Raw genomic sequence first — 21,780 nt, forward strand, 5'->3', positions numbered from 1 at the left:
GGTGATGATTCTGCTGCAGTTTGCATTCTGTTAGAATATTCCAGAACAGCCACAACAAAGTTCCTCCTTCTGGGCTGACAACCTCCCCGAGCACTCACCCACTGCCAAACACTGGGAAAGGACACCGGGACTTTGCCGGGAAGATGTCAAGGCCTTTGGAAGAACAACAGGGAATCCTTGGGCTTAAACGTGGACTCGAGTTGGTGTGAGGATGGACCACAAAAACCCTCAAAACTTTGTTTAGAAATGTTTTAATGTTGAGCATTTAAAAAAAAAATACAATATTCAACAAACCTTTAAAAAACAAGCTAAAATGTCTGACGCAGCTGAACCAAACAGAACATGGCAAATGTCAAAAGGCTCACAGAGGTGATGTTAGTCACATGCACACTTGGCAAAAGCTGATAACATGTTCACTGCACATCTGGCGTGCACTCAGAGAATAAGCGACAATTCAAGCTTTTCAGATGCTGCTGGTACCAAGCCTAACCCACTTTGTACACAATGAGAGATGTGATAGTAGAAATGCTACCTCAGTGACCACAAAACTGGTACTTGTTCACCACCTTCTCTTTGTGTCCATTGATTAGTCCTTTTCTCTCACTTTTTTGACTAATCCTAACTAGTGTTTTGAATGATGAAAGGTGACATCCCGGAATATACAGTTCAGAGACATCGAAAGTGACAATTTTACTTCTTTCCTTCTTTCTATCCAGAAACGCTTTTACGCTCCTCTGAACACCTTTTTTCCACCATGTAATCACCCGTATCTCTAATTAAATGTCAAGTTTACAAGCATTGTCCAAACCTGATGATTTTATTTTACTATTGTTTGTTGTCAATTGGAAGCCAAATACTTCTCCAGTTAGAGACAAAAAATTTGCAGATGCTGAAATCCAACGTGGACAAGCAGGAGGCTGGAAGAACACAGCAAGCCTTAAAAAGGGTCATACTCGAAACGTTGACTTCTCAGCCTACTGAAGCTGCCTGGCTTGCTTTGGTCTTCCAGCCTCCTGCTTAAATACTTCATTAGAGCTTGATAACCCTGGACTGTAAGATCATTCACTTTCTTGTAGCCCTCTAAAATCTATCAGGCAATGCCATCTTCCTCACTTAAATTTTTTAAAAATTCCGTGGCAAGGTATCATATATTAGGTTCCGCAGCCAGTCAGCACATGAATGGCCACCCAGAGAGAAGTGGGGGAGAGAGAGCACAAAATCTAAGAGCCATCTGCTAAGGAGAAGAGCCAGAAAAGAGCTGGCTTTTTTGCACACAGAGTGCATGGTGAGCCCCTGTAAATGACCAACATCTAACAGTGCAGGTTTCTTGAACAGTCCCATCAGGTCAGCTTTTTACATCACCCGCACCGCAGCCCAATTACAACCCCGGCATTCAGCCTTCCCACTGCCAAGAGGCAACTTCAGTTCCTGGAGAAGGCTAACGCCATGTTGATCGGCACCGGGAATATGATGGTGGAGTGTCGCTCTGAAGCAACTTCGGATAGCGTCTGGAGGTAGCGGAGCTGCAAGGTGTTTGGACTCATTGACATCACCACGGCTGCCTCTTTGAGGGCATGAGAGGCGTTCAACTCACCTTCCGCAGCAATCACCTGTCAAACAGATGGTCAAATCTGAAACAAAAGACAATCCTTCTCCTTGAGAGTAGGTCTATTCACAGGAGACAGCCTCTGTAACCCAGTCTCCAAACTGATGCACTTTATAGACATTTCCTAATAAATATGTTCAGAGATGTTATGGCATACCTTTGCAGCAAGTGGGATTCAAATGCAGGCCTCTTGGCTGAGAGGTAAGGACACCACCAGTATCACAAGAGCCCTCCTGCCACTCATTTTTTTTTAATTTCACTTATTTTTCTAACCAACCTGTTCAGAGATGCAATTACACACCTTTGGGGCAGGTGGGACTTGAACACAATATCTCTCAGTCCAGTGGTGGGGACACTTCCTCTGCATGACAGAATAGCCCCTATCCCCCCACCCGCTCCCCCACTGGCCCTCTTTATACTCTTTTGATTTAACTAGCAAAAAACAAAGAAACAAATTCACTAATGAGTTGACAGCCTTTGAAGGGGCGAGTCTTATTTAAAAAAAAGACAAAGAAACTCTTCTCCTCAGCTTCAGCAGGAGCACGCTGACTGTAGCACCAGCCAACACAGAGTCAGTGCCCTAAACTGAGGAGACTCTAAATCTTGAAGGGGCTAGTCTTGTATTCTGTATATTTTTTGAGCAAATCGAATAAGCAAATTAACTAAAAACAGGAATACTGTAATTAAAGTAGTACAACACTAACAATCCCTTATCATACTCATTTGGAAACCGATCGAACAGATGAGGGGATTTGGTTGGCTGGAAGCAGGGTGATGCCAACAGCGTGGGTCCATTTCCCACACCGGCCGAGGTCACCAGGAAGGATCCACTTTCTTAAACTCACTCCTCACATGAGGCATGGTGCCCCTCAGGGAAACAAAAACCCACCACCAGTTGTCTCTCCAAAGAGAAAGCAGCCCTCTAGGACTTTGGTGACAACTACAAGAGCAAATTAACCAATTAACTTAAAGAAAGGTATTGTAACAATAATTAAACTGTCAAATTACACTTTCAAAGCCTGATGGTACACCCCAACATCTGTGGTGCCCATCAGTTGGGAAAGGCCTAAAGCCTACCAGTGGACATTGCAAGCTCTCCTGTCTTAGATACCCCGTGTAATGATGCTATGGCATTGTTATTGAATACACTTGAAGCATATTCAAGAACACTGTGCGCTCCCATTCTAAGCTGACTCTCTTTAAATGTGTTTTCAGTATTTAATGAAATAATGTCCATCGCCAGTCAGCCATTGATCCCAATCAGCCATTCACAAAAGATCCAAGCATCCAAAATCTTTAGCAGAGACAATAATTCTCGACTTCCACAAACTGCTGTATCAGAAATTGCTGCTCCAATTTCTCTCCTAAATATCGGGGAGGCAATGCCCCACCAGTATAATCAGTGGACTGTTAAACCAGAGACCCAGATAATGTTCTGGAGACCCAAGGTTCAAATCCTGCCATAGCGGATGGTGGAATACGAATACAATAAAAATCTGGAATTAAGACTCTAATGATGACCATGAAGCCATTGTTGGGAAAAACCCATCCGGTTCCACTAATGTCCTTAGGGAAGGAAACTGCCATTCTTATCTGGCCTGGCTTACATGTGACTCCAGACCCAAGGCAATGTGATTGACTCTGGGAAATAAGTACTGCCTCGCTAGCGACACCCACATCCTGTGAATGAATACAAAAATAACTTTACTCAAATTTAAACATCTGATGGGAAGCAGCCCACCACCACATTAACATAATCTTAATATGTTCCGGCTCTGATGTTCCATACCAGGGGCAGACAGGTTTCCCATTTACAGTTATCCCCCACTTTTCCAAAGTTCGCTTTACGCCATTTCGTTTTTATGATAGACCTACATTCGTATCTGTTTTCAGGAATCTGAAGAGGATTTTTGTTTTTAACCAAAAACGGTAACATTTTACGCCATTTTGGCTTACGGAAGGTTTCATAGGAACGTTCTACTTTCGGACAGTGGGGGATACCTCTATGGGATACTTTTAACCATCTTCAACACCTCGATCAGAGCATTCATGAGTGAGATGCCAGCCACATTTATATCCCTGCTCTCATTAGTTAACGCCCTTAACTTCAGTATCATTCTATCGAATTGGCACTGCGACCATTCCAATGCAAATGAGAAGACTGCATTAGATTCGCATTGCTTTTGGTGGAGTAGATGCCCTAAGGGAAATGGCGCTTGATCATGAGGGCCAGGGAGGTCCACTCTCACAGGAGATGACGTGAAGACTGATCACTACTTGCTCCCAGAAATGGCAGTCAAACGTAGCGCTGGCGCCATAGCCAGGTACATCATTCCCTTGGATATCCAGAATTTTTTCAATTCACTCGAGGGACACGGGTGTCACTGGCTGGCAGGCATTTATTGCCTATCCCTAGTTGGCCTTGAGAAGGTGGTGATGAGATGAATGATGAGCCAGGTACTGGCAGGTGGGACGAGATTGGGTTGGGATATCTGGTTGGCATGGATGGGTTGGACCGAAGGGTCTATTTCCGTGCAGTACATCTCTATGACTATGATTCCATTTCAGAGGGCAGTCGAGAGGCAGTGGCTATAGGACCACAAATTAGATCGAACAGCAGTAAGGCCATTCAGCCCCTCAGGTCTGCTCCACCATTAAATAGGATCATGGCTGATCCAACATTCCTCACGGCCACTTTGCTACCCTTGCCCTGTAACCCTTGATTCCCTGGCTGCACAAGAAGCTATTTATCACGGCCTTAAATATTCTGCCCCCACAGCACATTGTGGCAAGGAGTTCCAAAGTCTCACAACCCTCTGAGCGAGGAGATTGCTTTGGCTCTGGAATCACATACAGACCAGACCAGGTGACAATAGCAGATTATCTTCCCTAAAGGAGATTACGTAACCAGACAGGTTGTTCCAACAATTGGCGATGGTTTCACAATCACCATTAGATTCTCCATTCCAGATATAATTTAATCAAATTCAAATTCCACCAACGGGACTCAAACCCAGTTCATCAGAACATTAGCTGTGTTTCGGGGTAAACAGTCGAGCAATAATACCACAAGGCCATCGTTTCCGCTTTCCTTGTGGAGGTATTTCCACAGCCTCGAAATGCAATGGAGATGAAAAGGTTCTTGCACCACTTCTGTTCCAGTTACAATAACACTGGAGTTGGGACTGAAGAGGCAACTCAGTAACTCAGGTGTGTGTTCCTGCCCAGCTGCCTGTGGGACAGGACTTCCTCAGCTGAAGGTCGGGGAATAAAAGGGAAGAGGTCATGGATCAAAAACTCCAGAATTATGTCCCGTCGAAACAAGCTGGGAGAGGGGGGCTGAAAAATTGATGATCTTCGCTAAGATTGGTTTCAACTCACAAGGGAGCCAAGGAGCGTTGGAGGACAGGCAGGAATTTGGAGTTAAGACCACAATCAGAGGAACCATGAGCTCATGGAATGGAAGAGCAGGGCTGAGAAGCCAGTTGGTCTCCTATTTTGCACGCCATTATTGAATTTTTCCAGAGATGAAAACCAGTGCACTTTTATCCCAATGCATTTCCAATACGTGACTAAGCAGGTCTCGCACCCACTTACCTTGGCATGGGCATCCCTCACAGCTTCGGCCTCGGCTGCCATCGCTCTTTGCAAAGCCACCGGCAGTCTGACATCTTTAAACTCCACTCGCTCGACCTTGATCCCCCATCCCTTCGATGCATCGAACAGGAGAAGCTGAGGGGGGAGGGGAGGGGGTGGAGGGGCAAGGACAAAACAATCAGAACACAAAAGTGCAGTACAATAGTTGCACTGGGTTACACAGCAATCTGAGAGCTTCATACTGAGGGTGGGATGTGTCATGGACAGCATTATATGTCTTGAGTCTTATACTGAGCATAGATGAGTGTCTGAAGTGTGACAGTTGAGAACCTTATAATAACGGTGGAATCCAACACTGTTAGGCTTGAGAAACCAATGCTAGGATCACAGGTATAGGAAGAGGAGTACATCATTCAGCTATTTCTAGATTATGGCTGATCATCTCCACAATGCTATTTCCTGCATTATCTCTATGAGTTTGAATGTCATTAGGCTCCAGAAACCAAACTTCCTAATTTTGGTACCTCATCAAGGATTGAGGTTCCACATCTGTCAGGGGTAGAGAATTCCAAAGATTTACCATGCTCTAAGTAAAGAAATTCCTCCTCCTCTCAGTTCTAAACGGTCATCCCTTCACTCTGTGGCTGTGTCCATGGGTCCTAGTCTCTCCCACCTGTGGAAACATCTTCTCCACATCCATTTTACTCAGGCCTTGCAGTATTCTGGAAGTTACAATGGCATCCCCCTCATCCTTCTAAATGTCATCAAGTATAGACCCAGAGTCCTCAAATACTCCTCATAAGACAATCCCTCATACCCGGGATCATTCTTGTAAACTTCCTAAGGATTCCCTCCAATGGCAGCACATCCTTCCTTAGATACAGAGCCCAAAACTGCTCACAATATTCCAAATGTGTTGTGACCAGAGCCTTATACAGCCTCTTCAGTACTTCTCTGCTCTTGTATTCTAGCCCTTTTGAAATGAATGTTAACATTGCATTTGCCTTCCTAATTGCCAGCTGAACCTGTATGTTAATCTGAAGAGAATCCTGAACAAGGACTCCCAAGTCCCTTTTTGCTTCAAATTTCTGAAGCCTTTCCCCATTTAGAAAATAGTCTACACGCCTATTCTTCCTACTAAAATGCTCAAACACGCATTTACCTACATTTACCCACTCTCTTAATTTGTCCAAGCACTTCTGCTGTGTCCTTGCTTCCTCAACACTACCTGTCCGTCCACCTATCTTTGTGTCATCTGCAAACTTTCAGCTTCTCCTTAATGATGACCGCTTCACTCACCTCTGCCTCTCTTCAAGTTCTAGTATGCTGCTGGTATCTTCCACTGTGAAAACCGATGCAAAGTACCTCTTCAATTTCTCCGCCATTTCGTTATTCCCCATTACTTCCTCTCCAGCCTCATTTTCCAGCAGTCCAATGTCCACTCTCGCAGCTCTCTTACCTTTTCTATGTCTAAAAGACTTTTGCAATCTTCTTTTGTATTACTAGCTAGCTTACTCTCATATTTCATCTTCTCCTCCCTTTTTACATTTTTTTAGTTACCCTCTGCTTTTTTTGAAAAGGCTTCCCACTAATCTTCACCACTTTCTATGTTTTTCCTTTTACTTTTATGCTGTCCCTGTCTTCCCTTGTTGGCCATGGTTGCCTCAGTTTCCCCTTATTATGTTTCTTCTTCCTTTCGATGAATTTTTGCTATGCGTCCTTAATTACCCCCAGAAACTCCTGCCATTGCTGCTCCACCATCTTCCCAGCTACGCTTCCCTTCCAATTAACTCTGGCCAGCTCCTCACCATGTCTTTGTAGGTACTTTCACCCAACTGAAATACTGTTACATTGGATTCCAGCTTCTCCCCGTCAAACTGCAGGGTGGATTTTATCACGTTATGATCATTGGCCCTCCCTCAGGAGTTCCTATACTTAAAGCTCCCTAATCACGTCTGCCTCATTACCCATCACCAAATCCAATATTGGCTATTCCTTAGTGGGCTCTATCATGAGCTGCTCCAACAAACCATCTCATAGACATTCCACGAATTCCTTTTCTTGGGATCTGCTCCCAAATCTGATTTTCCCTGCATATTGAAGTCCCCCATGATTTCTGTAGTAGTGCCTTTCTTACATGTGACCAAGCTGCTCCTTTAAGAAGGTTATATTGTCCTTAGTTTTTTTTTCAGAGAGGCTGTAAACGAAACAGGTTCCGAAAAGTCTGAATTTGGATGGATTTTAGGGCCAATTTGCTTACAGCTAACAGATACCGCCACAGGCAGAAGGCTTTCAAGTTACAAAATCACTTGTACAATGAAGGGGGAGCGGCGGTTCTCCCACCTCAACTACTCTCTGGTTTGGTTTTAATGCAGCAGTGTGTGTGTGTGAAGAAAGGCTGCTGGAACCCTCCCTCTCTGACTTCTCTCCAGTAAGAACTTGTTTGATTTTACCTTTTGTGTCAAGGGATGTTTATGGGGATTGTTGCAAATACTTTGGAACGGCATCATTAAGTTGGGATAGTCTGTTGGGTTTTCGGATCAGATAGGCTATTCGGTATTCTGTTTTCTGTTCTCTGTGATTCATTCAGTAATCTTGTAAATAAATTGTTTTGTTTAAAATGAAGTGGTTTGACTAGCTGATTCTCTCCTGGAATATCCACTGTACACATGCTTAAAACAACTAGCAAAGTTAGGGTTCAGGCTATCTTCTTGAAATATTTTGAGGGGTTTGGCCTGGTCCATGACATACATTCCTTCTTAATTTCCTGATTTGCTTTCTTCCCACATCCTGGCTATTGTCAGTGGGCTTGTAATGGATATCGAGGAGAAAGTGAGGTCTGCAGATGCTGGAGATCAGAGCTGAAAATGTGTTGCTGGAAAAGCGCAGCAGGTCAGACAGCATCCAGGGAACAGGAGAATCGACGTTTCGGGCATAAGCCCTTCTTCCTGAAGAAGGGCTTATGCCCGAAACGTCGATTCTCCTGTTCCCTGGATGCTGTCTGACCTGCTGCGTTGTTCCAACAACACATTTTCAGTTGTAATGGATATCCACCATCATCCACCACCACTGTCCTCCGCCTGGCCAAACTTGTTCTCTCTCTCAACAACTTCTCCTTCAACTCATCCCCTTTTCTCCAAATCAAAGGTATAGCAATGGGTACCCACATGGGTCCTAGCTATGCCTGCCTTTTCATGGGTTATATGGAACGTTTCTTGTTCCAGGCCTACCCGGGCCCCCTCCCGCAACTGCTTTATCGGTACATCGATGACTATTTCAGTGCGACTTCATGCTCTCGTCCTGACCTGGAAAAATTCATAAACTTCGTTTCCAGTTTCCATCCCTCCATCACCTTCACCTGGTCCATCTCCGACACTTGCCTTCCTTTCCTTGACCTTTCTGTCTCCATTTCCGGCAATAGTCTATCCACTAATATCCATTACAAGCCCACTGACTCCCACAGCTATCGGGACTACAGCTCTTCTCACCCTACGTCCTGTAAGGACTCTATCCCTTTCTCTCAGCTCCTTCGCCTCTGCTGCATTTGTTCCGATGAGGCCACTTTCCAAAGCAGTGCTCTTAATATGTTCTCCTCCTTCTCCAACCGTGGCTTCCCACCTACAGTTGTTGACAGGGCTCTCGACAGCGTGCAGTCCATCTCCCGCGCCACAACCCTCACCCCCTCCCTCCCCTCCCAGAACAAGGATAGGGTCCCTCTTGTTCTCACCTTTCACCCCACCAGCCTTCACATGCAAAGAATAATCCTCCACCATTTTCGCCAACTCCAACACGACGCCACCACTAAACACATCTTCCCTTCCCTCCCCCATCTGCGTTCCGCAGAGATCGTTCCCTCTGTGACAACCTAGTCCACTCCTCCATCACACCTAACACCTCTCCCATCACACACGGCACCTTCCCATCACACCTAACACCTCTCCCATCACACACAGCACCTTCCCATCACACCTAACACCTCTCCCATCACACACAACACCTTCCCATCACACCTAATACCTCTCCCATCACACACGGCACCTTCCCATGCAATCGCAGAAGGTGCAACACCTGCCCCTTTAACTCTTCCATGCTCACTATCCAAGGCCCCAAACACTCATTTCAGATTAAGCAGCGTTTCACTTGTACCTCTTTCAATTTGGTCTATTGCAATCATTGCTCCCAATGTGGTCTCCTCTATATCGGAGAGACAAAATGCCGACTGGGTGATTGCTTTGCTGAGCACCTTCGGTCTGTACGCAATCAGTTCTTGGACCTTCCCGTGGCTTGCCACTTCTACACACAATCCTGCTCCCATGCCCACATGTCTGTCCTTGGCCTGCTGCAATGTTCCAGTGAAGCTCAACGCAAACTGGAGGAACAGCATCTCATCTTCTGACTAGGCCCGTTACAGCCTGCTGGTCGCAACATTGAATTCAACAACTTCAGATGATTATCCCATCTCGACCCCTCTGTTTTCATTCTGCTCCGTAATTTTATTTTATTTATCTTTTTTTAGTATTATTTTCACTGTTCTGTACCTCTTATTCCTTGATTGTCTTTCTTTCTCTCGCTCCCCACTCTCTCATCAACTTTTTCCTCTCCTCTTCCCTCTTTGCTACCCTTCTCCCCTGTTTTCCATTTTGCCTCTGCTTCACCCATCCCCCCCATAATTTGTCACATAGCACTGGCTTCAGCCTTGGTCATTCACAGCTCCTAACCTCCCTATACTCTCTCTATGCACTGTCATTATCACCTCTTTATTGCTACCTTTGCTTCAGGAGCCATGACTCACCTTCTCTCAGCCTCGTATAAATACCTCCCTATATCTCCCTATTTTTTAGCTTTGACAAAGGGTCAGTTAGACTCGAAACGTCAGCTCTTTTCTCTCCTTACGGATGCTGCCAGACCTGCTGAGATTTTCTAGCATTTTCTCTTTTGGCTTACCCTCAGTCCTGTGTTGACTGCTCCCTTCTCATACTTGCCCTCTTATCTGTTGTGCCTGAATGTAAAATTTCTGTCCCTTCGCATACTCTCTGTCCCACTACTTGTACTAGAAACTTTAGCTAACTCTGCCGAGCTCACCCCTCCCCTTTAACCTTTTCCATAATTCTCCATGCAACTGAATTCACTGCCCCAACTATTTAGTCTTTATTGAGAATGGAGTCAGCAACAGATAAACTGACTCTGGGAGCCTTTTCCACAGGAAGATAAAATCCAGGAGCAGGAGTAGGCCATTTGGCCCTTCGAGTCTGTTTCACCATTCAGTATGAACATGGCTGATCATCCACCTCAGTCCCCTGTTCCTATTTTCTCCCTTTCATGCTTTCCCTTAAGAATCAAATTCCAACTCCTTCTTCAAACATTCAATGTTTCGGCATCAACTGTTTTCCGTAATCGTCAATTCCATAATCTCATAACTCTGTGGGTGAGGAAATTTCTCCTAAGCTCTGTCCTAAATGGGCAATCCTGTCTCCTAATACTGTGACCCCAGGTTGGGGACTCCCTGGAGACATTTCTTCATTCAGAGAGTGGTGGGCCTATCGAATTCATTGCCATGGAGTGCAGTGGAGGCTGGGACGTTAAATGTCTTCAAGGCAGAGATTGACAAGTTCTTGATCTCGCAAGGAATTAAGGGCTACAGGGAGAGTGCGGGTAAGTGGTGTTGAAATTCCCATCAGCCATGACTGAATGACGGAGTGGACTCGATGGGCCGAATGGTCTTACTTCCACTCCTATGTCTTATAGTCATCAGGAACATGGTCCTGTCTTTCCACTGTCTAGACCTGTTTGAATTTTATTGGTTTCTCTGAGATCCCCCCTCATTATTCTAAATTGCATTAATGTAACTCTAACTGATCCAGCCTCTTTTCAGATGTCAGTCTGTTAAATGCTTTTTGCACTCCATCCAGAATTAGAACATTGTTCCTCAGATAAGGAGACCAGAACTGCACACTACACTCCAGGTGTGGTCTGTGAAAGGCCCTGGAGATTGCAGCAAGACACCCTCTCACTATGAAGGCCAATATCCCATCTACCTCCTTCCCCACCTGCTGCACCTGCATGCTTACCTTCAGTGACTGGTGTACAGGGACACCCAGGTCTCATTGCACCTCCCCCTTTCCCAATCTATCACCATTTGGATCACAATTCACATTCCTGTTTTTGCTACCAAAGTGGATAACCTGACACTAACCTACTTAACACTTCATTTCCCATGATTTGCCCAACCGCTCAGCCTGTCCAGAGCACAATGGATCATTTCTGCATCTTCCTCACAGCTTACCCTCCCACCCAGTTTTGTGTCACTTTACAGAGTATGAACCATATTGTGAAGACAGTGTTTTCCCTAAGAGTTGTGCACTGAGGGTAGTATGTATTATGGATCAAGAAACTTGGACGAATGTTGGTTGAGTTTGATCCTTTTGATTAAGTATATTTGTTGATGAGATGGAATATAATTCCATGATGTGGAACCTGACAATCACCTGATGAAGGAGTGGCACTCTGAAAGCTAGTGCTGCGAAATAAACCTGTTGGACTATACCCTGGTGTTGTGTGATGTTTAACTGATGTAATACCATGCTGTTGGTCTACCTCCAACTCCTGAGCCATGTGTTCCCGATCAGAGAGAATGTCTGACAGGCTTTTGGTGCCCAGAATGTTCCGCAATGTCGTCTGGGCCAGCAGGTGAGTAACGCTGTCCACATTGATCACACTGATGACTGACAACACAGGATCGAAGATACGGTAGAAGACAGTAGCATCCACCATAATCGTGACAGAGTCTTTCGTTAATACCTGCAGATAAAGCCTGTTAAATGGGTTAACTGCATTAACAACAACAGATAACAACAGCACCCAGAGTGAAACGATGGATAAAAGGTGCTAAGATATGCAATAACCGGCCCAAGAGGAAAAGGTGTTGGCGTGCTACATCCAGTAATTGTTCATGAGATTTTGTAGCTCATGAACAATTACTGAAGGCAGCACGCCAACACCTTTTCCTCCTGGGAACTCTGCAGCTTTCTGGACTCAATATCGAGGTCAACAACATTAGGTCACAAGGCACCGTCTCCTATATCCTGACCCCAATCCCCACACATCAGGCTTTCTTATTACACACCACCCACTGTTAGCCACTAATTGTCCTCATTAATAGCTATTCATACGTTATCCACTCCTTTGTCTGTCCAACTGCTCTTCTCTCTCTTTGGGCTCTACCTCCACCTCCACCTAACGTTTAGTCCTGCCCTGTCCCCTCCGCCTCCCCCCCACCGCACCCCCTCCCCCCAATCTTTTGCATACGAAAACATTTTCCAAACCACCATCAGTTCTGAGCAAGGGTCACTCAATTGGAAATGTTAACTTTGATTTCTCTCCACCAATGCTGCCAGATTGCTCAGCCTTTGCAGCTATTTCTGTTTTCGTTCCTGCACACACAGGGAGATGTTCATTCTCTTGTGAACCACCCTGGGAGCTTTGGGAACCTATCGTTCCCCAACGTTTTCTCCATGGTAATATCGCAGCCAATTAGGGTTGGACACCAATCAGCACCATTTCGCGTGATTATTGCGATTATTTGAAATTTGCGATTACAGCAAGACTAACAGCTTCAGCAACATGTCCCTTTACTCAGCAGTATTTAACTTCCGTACTTTTGTAAACTTGATTTGTGGGTCAAGGCTTTGCTGCCTTGACCAGCATTTATTGCCTGTTCTTAGTTGATGTTGAGCAGGTGAGCTGCCTTCTTGAACCACTATAGTCTGCGTGTTTTGGGAGACCCACAATGCTGCTGAGGAGGGAATTCCAGGATTTTGAACAGTGACACTGAACCAATCAGGAATGAATAAAACTCTGGAAGAATGCTTGGTTTTGAAATGGTGATCAATGAACACACACATACAGCATATTTCCTGCAGCCACTTACGGACTCACCCTGAGAGTGGAAGAGAGTCATCCTTGCCTGTGAGGGACCGTCGATGTCACGTGACCATATCAGAAAGGACATTTGTCAAGCATTTGGTGCCGAGAATGTTCTACTTGGAAATGGGGTTCTGACCTGACGGGGCAGCTGGACCTCAGCTTAATGTTTAGCTTCACCTTCAGCGGGGTGGCTCAGTGGTTAACACTGCTGCCTCACAGCACCAAGGACTGAAGTTTGATCCCCCCGGGGTGACTGTTTGTGTGGAATTTGCACATTCTCCCCGTGCCTGCATGAGTTTCCTCCGGGTGCTCTGGTTTCCGCCCACAATCCAAAGATGTACAAGTTAGGTGCTAAATTGCCTGATAGCTTCCAGGGATGTGCAGGCTATGTGGATTAGCCATAGGAAATGCAGGGTTACGGGGGGGAGGTGGGCTGCTCTTTGGAGGGTCAATGTGGACTCGATGGACCGAACGACCTGCTTCACTCTGTCGGGATTCTATGATAGGTAAGATATTGTGCTAAATGTCAGGGAATGGGACTGAACCCACAACCTTCTGACTCAGCCGCATCAGTGTTAACACTGCACTAGAGCTCACACCTTACTGTGACATGAAGATTGAGGCAGGTACAAGACCAAGGGGAGAGAGTGAGCCATGACGAGTGAGCAGGTCAGTGGGATTCAGTTTTAAATTCCACTTGCACAAACACAATGCGACGTATGGCCTCTGGCCAAACCCTCAGAAGAATTAGGACAAGAAGCACATGGAAAAGGGGCTCATGTAGTGTAGTGTTAGTGTCCCTACCTCTGAAGCAGAAGACCAGCCTGCTCCATAGGTGTATAATAACATTTCTGAATGTGTGACTAAACCAAAATGAAAGGAAGCACATGGGATAGCAGCAACTCCCAATTTCTGTCATGTGCTCCCACACAATCATGGGATCAATAACCTGCAACATCCTATTCAACTGCACAGTGGGAGCATATTCTCCACACAATCTGTCCTGGTTTACAAAGGACCATGAGACCACCTCCTTAAGGCCTACAAGGTCAGGCAATAAATGTAAGTGCCATTGTTGACAGCTGCAGTCTAGACAACAAGTGAATGAAAATTCATGGGCCTGCGTCTGGACGGTCTCGTTTCAGGTGTGGAAACACGTTGGGGCTTCAATAAGACTTGACGTTGTGGGTTATGCAAAGGCAGATTGTAATTCACCTGCCCTTGATTGCCATTTTACCCAGCTCCACACCACTCACACCGTCAGGGCAACATCAGGTGGTGATGGTTTCTGTGGGAGTGGCTTTGATCCCACCATCAAATGATACAGAAAGATGATTAATTGACCCATTGTACCTGCATGTGCCTCTTTGAAGGCAAAGCCAAACAGTACATCTTTCTATTCCCCGTAAATACTCCCTCTTCAAGCCTCTTTGGACAGTTAGAATTGAACCAGTTCCCCTCACTTTCCAACCCATGCCAACTCGCTATGTTATTTTTTTCTCTTTATTTCCTTTGCTGGTGGCTTTAAATGCCTTTGATTACTCACCACTTCATTACTATAACTCTTCATGATCCTGAAAACCAAGTCCTAACTTCCTGTGTCCTTTCAGTCTTGGTCCCTTCATGAGTGAAGGTGATGGCCTAGTGATGTTATTGATAGATTATGGAAATCTGGATTCAAATCCTGCTATGGCAGATGGTGGAATTTGAATTCAATAAAGATTTAGAATTAAGACTCCAGTGATAACAGTGAAACTTCCCCCACCCCCTCCCCATTGTTGACTTTTGGGAAAAATCCACATGGCTCATTGATGTCCTTTCGGGAAGGAAGCTACAGTCCTTTCCTGGTCTGGCCTACATGTAATTCCAGCAACGTGGTTGATTCTTAACTATCCTCTGGGAAATAAGGGATGGGTAATAGGTGCTGGCCTAGCCAGTGATGCCCTCATCCTGTGAATGAATACAACTAAAGGTTGCTTCCAATCTAGTCTGATCTCATTCCCTAGTCTAGATTAGACTGGTGCTGGAAAAGCACAGCCTTCATCAGTACTCTATGAGTGGAGGTGATGGCCTAGTGATGTTATCAATAGACTATGGGAATCTGGGTTCAAATCTATGAGTCTATGGGTCTTGATGAAGGGCTTTTGCCTGAAACGTTGATTTTCCTGTTCCTCGGATGCTGCCTGACCAGCTGTGCTTTTCCAGCACCACTCTAATCTAGACTCTGATTTCCAGCATCTGCAGTCCTCACTTTTGCCTCATTGATTTTGACCTCATTTCCTATCCATGGCTTGAATGTCCACAACCCTAAACCATCTTAGTCACCCAATATGACCAACTACATTTACCCTGCCAATCAACCCCACCACAGCCATTTTAAAAATGGAGAGGGTTAGCTAAAGAGTCAGAATAGTGAGTGAGACTCAAAACATTTAATATGATTCTCCAACTAGAGATTTTTATTGACTGATCCAAATAGCCTGGCCCATCATTTTTCTCCAAGTGATCACATGATGTGCACATCGCTGGCTTGGCCGGCATTTATTGCCCATCCCTAGTTGCCCTTTAGAAAGTGTTGGTGAGCTGCCTTCTTGAACCACTGCAGATCCAGGTACTATAGCAACCCCCCTCCTCATGCCCTCAGGGACAGAATTCAGGACTTTGCAGAAAAGATATAGTCGTACATTTCCAAACCAAGATGCTATGTGACTTGAATGATAATCTTCCACCTTCATTATTTTTGAGCTAATTAAGAAACAGCGTTCAACAAAGGGGCGAATTTATTTATTAAGTGCGCAAAGATGTTTCTCCATATTTAGCTCAAAATGTTCTGGATGCTAATTCTATTTACAGTTCACATCTGTAACTGCATGAACACTTCTGCCATTCTTACACGTTAATTTATCATAGATTCCCATCAACTGGGCAGACTTACCTCTTGTGGTGGGACAGAAAATGACATTGTCCTCAAGTCAACTAGACTAACCGTATCAGTACAAGGTAAAATCCATAAAATACCTAAAGGAAGGAATAAATATTGTCACATTTTTAGTTACACAATGGCAAATGCTCTAATGTGACAAAATGACCCAAAGAGCTTCCTAGCAGTGAAAATTAAATCAAATTTAACATCAAGTCATATGTGATCATCTGATCAAAAGCTTGATCAATAATGTGGGTTTGAAGGGCCATTCTTAAAGGACACAGGAAAGGTAGAGCAGTGGGGAATTTACAGAGGAATTCTGGAACACAAGATCTCGGCAGGTGATGATAAAAATCAAGGAGTTGGGGCAGTGGAACAACACTGAAATCTGGGAAGAATGTGGAGTCTAGGGCGACATGGATAATTTTAGGGGTTGGAGGGATCTGATAACAAAGATGATAATTGAGATGTCATTGCAAAATGTAGGTTGCTGAGGACAGTTGGGACAGAGATGTTTGTTCTTTTTATTCTGTCATGAGATGTGAGAATACTTGGCAAGGCTAGCACTTTGCACATTCTGATTTAATCATAGACTCATAGAATTTTACAACACAGAAGGAGGACATTCAATCCATCATGTCTGTACTATACCTGAAAGAGTTACCCAGTTGGTCCAGTTCTCCCTCAACTGCCCTTGAACTGAGTGGCATTGTAGGCCACGTCAGATAGCAACTTAGAGATAATCACACTGTTATGACACACATGTAGGCCAGACCATGTAAGGATTGCAGATTTGTCTCATTGCTTTGGGTCTGGAGTCACTTGCCTGGCCAGACCACGTTAAGACAGCAGATTCCTTTCCCTAAAGGGCATTAATTAGCCTGATGGATTTTAATGTCAATTGACGAGAGCCTCATAGTCACTATTAATGAACTGCACATTCCAGATTTAATGAATTGAATTTAAATTTAAGTTCAGAGGAAGGGTGACTGGATCCGAAATGTTAATCCTGAATCTCTCCAGAGATGCTGCCAGACCTGCTGAACTTCCCAGCGATTTCTATTTTTGTCTCTGATTTACAGCATCCGCAGTTCTTTCAGTTTTTTTATAGAAAGCATTCTATCCGGATGCATCACAGTTTGATATCGCAAACGCTCTGCCCAAGACTGCAAGAAGTTACAGAAAGTTCTGACCGTAGCCCAGTCCATCACGAGAACCAGCCTCCCATCCATTGACTCTGTCTACACTTCCCGCTGCCCTGGGAAAGCAGCCAACATGATCCCAGACCCCTCCCACCCCAGTCTAGATTAGAGTGGTGCTGGAAAAGCACATCTGATGAAGGGCTTTTGCTCGAAACGTCAATTCTCCTGCTCCTCGGATGCTGCCTGATCTGCTGTGCTTTTCCAGCACCACTCTGATCTAGACTCTGGTTTCCAGCATCTGCAGTCCTCACTTTTGTCTAGCCCTCCCACCCCAGGGATACTCTCTCCTATCCTTTTCCATTGGGCAGAAGATACGAAAGTTTGAAAACCGACAAAACGTGTAAGAACATCTTCTTCCCTGCTGTTATCAGGCTTATGAACAGACCTCTTATATATTAGAGTTGATCTTTCTGTGCCCCTTCTCTGTCGCTGTAACACTATATTCTGCATTCTGTTCTATTACCCTGATGTACTTTTGTAAGGTGTGATTTGTCTTTTCACTGTATCTCTTTATATTGGACAATAATAAATCAAATAAAAAAAACTGTTCACAGTACTCACGATGTGATCTCACCTTGTACAGTTCCAGTAAGATTTCCCCACTCCCATTACTCTACTTCACAAGATCTTCATATGTTCGGGAAAAAAGTCATATACTAGACTCAAAATGTTCACTATTTCTCTCTCCACAGATGCTACCAGACTTGCTGAGTTTCTCTTGCATTCTCTGTGTTTGCCTCTGGATGGTTAATCCAGTGATGTTCCCATGGCACCACCACACGATATAACTGACAGCAAAACTCAATCTGTAGTTCTTCACAACGAATTTGAAAACCTACCTGGGCCTTTCGCTCTCCCTTGAACGATACGGCCCAATCGAAATATCACAGCTCTTTCATACTCTTTGACAACCTGAAACAAGAAAGTCAAGTGATTATTATGAATGTCTACACATCATTCTCATTTGGACATTGAAGAAGGCATTTGGTATGCTTTATTTTATTGGTCAGAGCATTGAGTATAGGAGTTGAAAAGTCATGTTGCGGCTGTACATGACATTGGTTAGGCCACTTTTGGAATACTGTGCGCAATTCTGGCCTCCCTCCGATAGAAAGGATGTTGTGAAACTTGAAAGGTTTCAGAAAAGATTTACAAGGGTGTTGCCATAGTTGGAAGGTTTGAACTATATGGAGAGACTGAATAGGCTGAGGGCCCTCCTGATGAAGGGCTTTTGCTTGAAACATCAATTTTCATACTCCTCGGATGCTGCCTGACCTGCTGTGCTTTTCCAGCACCACTCTGATCTAAACCTAGGCTGGGGGCTGTTTTCCCCAGAGATTTATAAAATCATGAGGTAAATAGCCAAAGTCTTTTCCCTGGGGTGAGGGAGTCCAGAACTGGAGGGCATAGGTTTAGGGTGAGAGGGGAAAGATATAAAAGGGACCTAAGGGGCAACTTTCTCACACAAATGGTGGTGCATGTATGGAATGAGCTGCCAGAGGAAATGGTAGAGGCTGGTACAATTACAACATTGAAAAGGCATTGGATAGGTATGTGAATAGCAAGGGTTTAGAGGGATATGGGCCAAGTGCTGGCAAATGGAACTAGATTAGATTAGGATATCTGATCCGCATGGACGAGTTGGACCGAAGGGTCTGTTTCCATGCTGTATATCTCTATGACTCTATGACGTTGTAAGCAACATCTCTAACGCTTAAGCCAAGAAAGTAGCCATGAACCAGCTGGCTTTACTTAGCCTCTTCCTGTAGATTCACAGAGCACAAAGAAGGCCCTTCGACCCATTAGGGACCATAGGTTAATGTGAAGCCACAGGTTATTGGAAGGGTGTTGAATGAACATACCTCTTTGTCGTCAATCTGGAAAAGGAGAACATGGATATGGAATTCAGGGAAAGGTGCTGTGAGGAACTTACACAGTTGACCTAGGAAATGGATATTGGCAGTTCTATCGGGCTTAAAGACAGACAATTTCCTGATCCGGATGAATTACATGCAGTGGAAGGTGAGGCAGGAAACTGCAGGGGCTCTGACACAAATTTTTAATTCCTCTCTGGCTAAAGGAGATGTGCCAGAGGGTTGGGGGATGGCTAATGTGGGGTCCACTTTTTAAGAGGGGTGGTCGAGGTGAACCAAGAGATCACAAAGCAGTGAATCTCACATCAGTGGTAAGGAAACTATCGGAGAAAATTCTAATCAACTGAGTTAATACCCACTTGGAAAAGCATGGGTTAATTAAGGATAGTCTGCATGGCTTTGTCAGAGAGGTCATGCCTAACAAGTTTGTTTGAATTTTTTGAAAATGTGATCAAGTGTGTGGATGAGGGAAGATTAGTTGATGTAGTTTGGGTGGATTTTAGCAAAGCTTTTGACAAGGTCCCATGATTGAGAAGGTTAAAAATATGGAATTGAGGGAAGCCTGCTGAGATGAATCAGAAACTGGCTGAGCAATAGGACACAAAGAGGATTGATAGAAGGTTGTTTGAGTGACTGGAGGCCAGTGTCTAATGGTGTACCACAATGATAAGTAGTGTTTGATTTTTCTGTGAGTCTGTCCCATTTGAAAATTCACACTCATGACCTTTTCCAAAATATTCCTTCAGTGCTGGAATCTATCTGAGCTGTTCCCCTGTAAGACATGTGATGCCAGTGGTGTGACACGCTTACATTGTTCCTGGTTTATTTCCTTGAGATGTTGCAGTGAGTGCATTGCAGAGTGAGAATGAACAGGGTCAAAAGCATCTCAATGGCCCAATCACATGGCAGCTGAGTGGTGGGAAAATGATGCCAATTGGTGGTTCTCGGACCACGCAAACAGCTGTGGTCGGGTCATGGTTCGGTGGAAACATGGGCTCAAATCCCACCACTTCTTCTTGGGGTTCTCAACTCCAACCTACAGTGTCATGGCCTCCACCATGGAGACAGTCCCGAATCCACAGCAACCAGAACAGCGATCAAACCCATTCTGATCCACACCAGCTGCCTCACCCACAGAGGTAGCCATGAGGTAACCATGAGGTTTTGAACACTTTCCTGGACCAATATGTCACAAATCCAACCGCAAAATCAGCTATTTTGGATGTGTAAATAGGGAAGACTTAATAAATGTTCTCAGAGCAAAAGATCCTTTTGGGAACCGAGACCATCATATGATAGAAGTTAGCAATACTACATAAGAACTAGGATCAGTAGTAGACTAGGGGAGTGTGAGGATTGCAGATGCTGGAGATCAGAGCCGAGACTGTGGTGCTGGGAAAGCACAGCCAGTCAGGCAGCATCCGAGAAGCAGGAGAGTCGACGTTTCGGGCAAGACCTTTCATCAGGAATGAATCAACAGTAGGCCATTCAGCCCCTCAAGCCTGCGCTGTCACTTAATACACTCATGAATGATCTCACCTTGGCTTCAATTCTACTACCAGACTCCTAAACTCAAACTGAACTCCTTATTTCCAATTAATGAATCAAGACAGTCACCGATCCTTCTCACAAGTCAGTTTCTTGCCCTGTACTCACGTGACACTGTGGTTTGTGATATTTTTCCATAGCAGCTCTGCCTTGCCATCCATGACTCATATCCTACTCACCTGTCATTTTGGAGTGTTTGCATCTTACAGTAAACACTAATTAAAATACTGCTGCACCTTTTCCACCGGATTGCCAAATTAAACAAAATTCCCAGTTTCACTGACTTAGCTATTGACTCACTCAGGAGATGTCTGCATTCACACTGACCATTTAGTGCAACAGGTCCCTTTCCTATAGGGGTCTGCTCAAGTCACTTTTTTGTGAAAGAAATTAGCACCTCATTTACAGAAGGGATTCCAGGTCCTTAAAGTGCAAATTGCCACCATCATGAAACTTTCTCTTTTCATCGGCCTGCTTTAACCTACTCAAAGGCTATTGGCTGAATCTGATTTTAAGTTTAAAACTGGACTTGGAAAAGACACTCCAGCCAAATTCCCACTTTGAAACAAATTCCCAGATTCACTCACCCCCTCTGCCTCATCCAGACAAATGCCTCCATTCATAGACTGTGACAGTGCAGTGCAAAACACCCTCTCGGGCCAGGCAATAAATACTGACCTAGTTCAGCGATGCCCACGTCCCGTGAAAGAATATTAAAAATAAGCCCTCTGTGGTCTCTGTGCTTCTCTAATTTTGGCCTTTTGACACCTCCAGGTTTTAAATACTCCACCAGTTGTCACATTTCAGCTGTTTGGGCCCCACACACTCTGGAAGTCCTTCCTTAACCCTCTCCGCTTCGCTTTCCAGTTTCAAGAGGAAATTTAAAACTCACTTCTTTGGTCAACTGTTTGGTTCACCACCCCTGACACCTTCATGTGAGCCGGTGTCATATTTTACATTATAATGTTTCTGTGAGTTGCCTTCCGTCACATGAAAGGACCTGCAGGAACTTACCTTGATGAGATGAGAATACTGCCATTGATTTATTGAGTTACTTGTTTGGATCACTGCCTGAGTGTGCAGCAAGTGTATGTAACCCCGTCAGTT

The 21,780-nt window shown here is 44.7% G+C and overlaps 1 protein-coding gene across 1 annotated transcript in view; it reads right to left on the minus strand.

The window, feature by feature from the left end:
- Positions 1-235: 235 nt before the first annotated feature.
- The window catches only part of LOC122555431 (stomatin-like), a 35,596-nt gene continuing 14,051 nt past the window's right edge, over positions 236-21,780 (minus strand). The window contains exons 3-7 of the mRNA XM_043701424.2: positions 18,091-18,163; positions 16,062-16,144; positions 11,798-12,001; positions 5,204-5,338; positions 236-1,610 (exon numbers count right to left, since the gene is read on the minus strand). Coding sequence (XP_043557359.1) covers positions 1,422-1,610; positions 5,204-5,338; positions 11,798-12,001; positions 16,062-16,144; positions 18,091-18,163 — 684 coding nt within the window. The 3' untranslated portion in view covers positions 236-1,421. The remainder of the gene's footprint in view (positions 1,611-5,203; positions 5,339-11,797; positions 12,002-16,061; positions 16,145-18,090; positions 18,164-21,780) is intronic.

This window comes from Chiloscyllium plagiosum, unplaced genomic scaffold (assembly GCF_037043375.1).
Source record: "Chiloscyllium plagiosum isolate Xiang-an unplaced genomic scaffold, Cpla_swu_hap1 HiC_scaffold_12, whole genome shotgun sequence".
In the NCBI taxonomy this organism is placed as follows: domain Eukaryota; kingdom Metazoa; phylum Chordata; class Chondrichthyes; order Orectolobiformes; family Hemiscylliidae; genus Chiloscyllium; species Chiloscyllium plagiosum.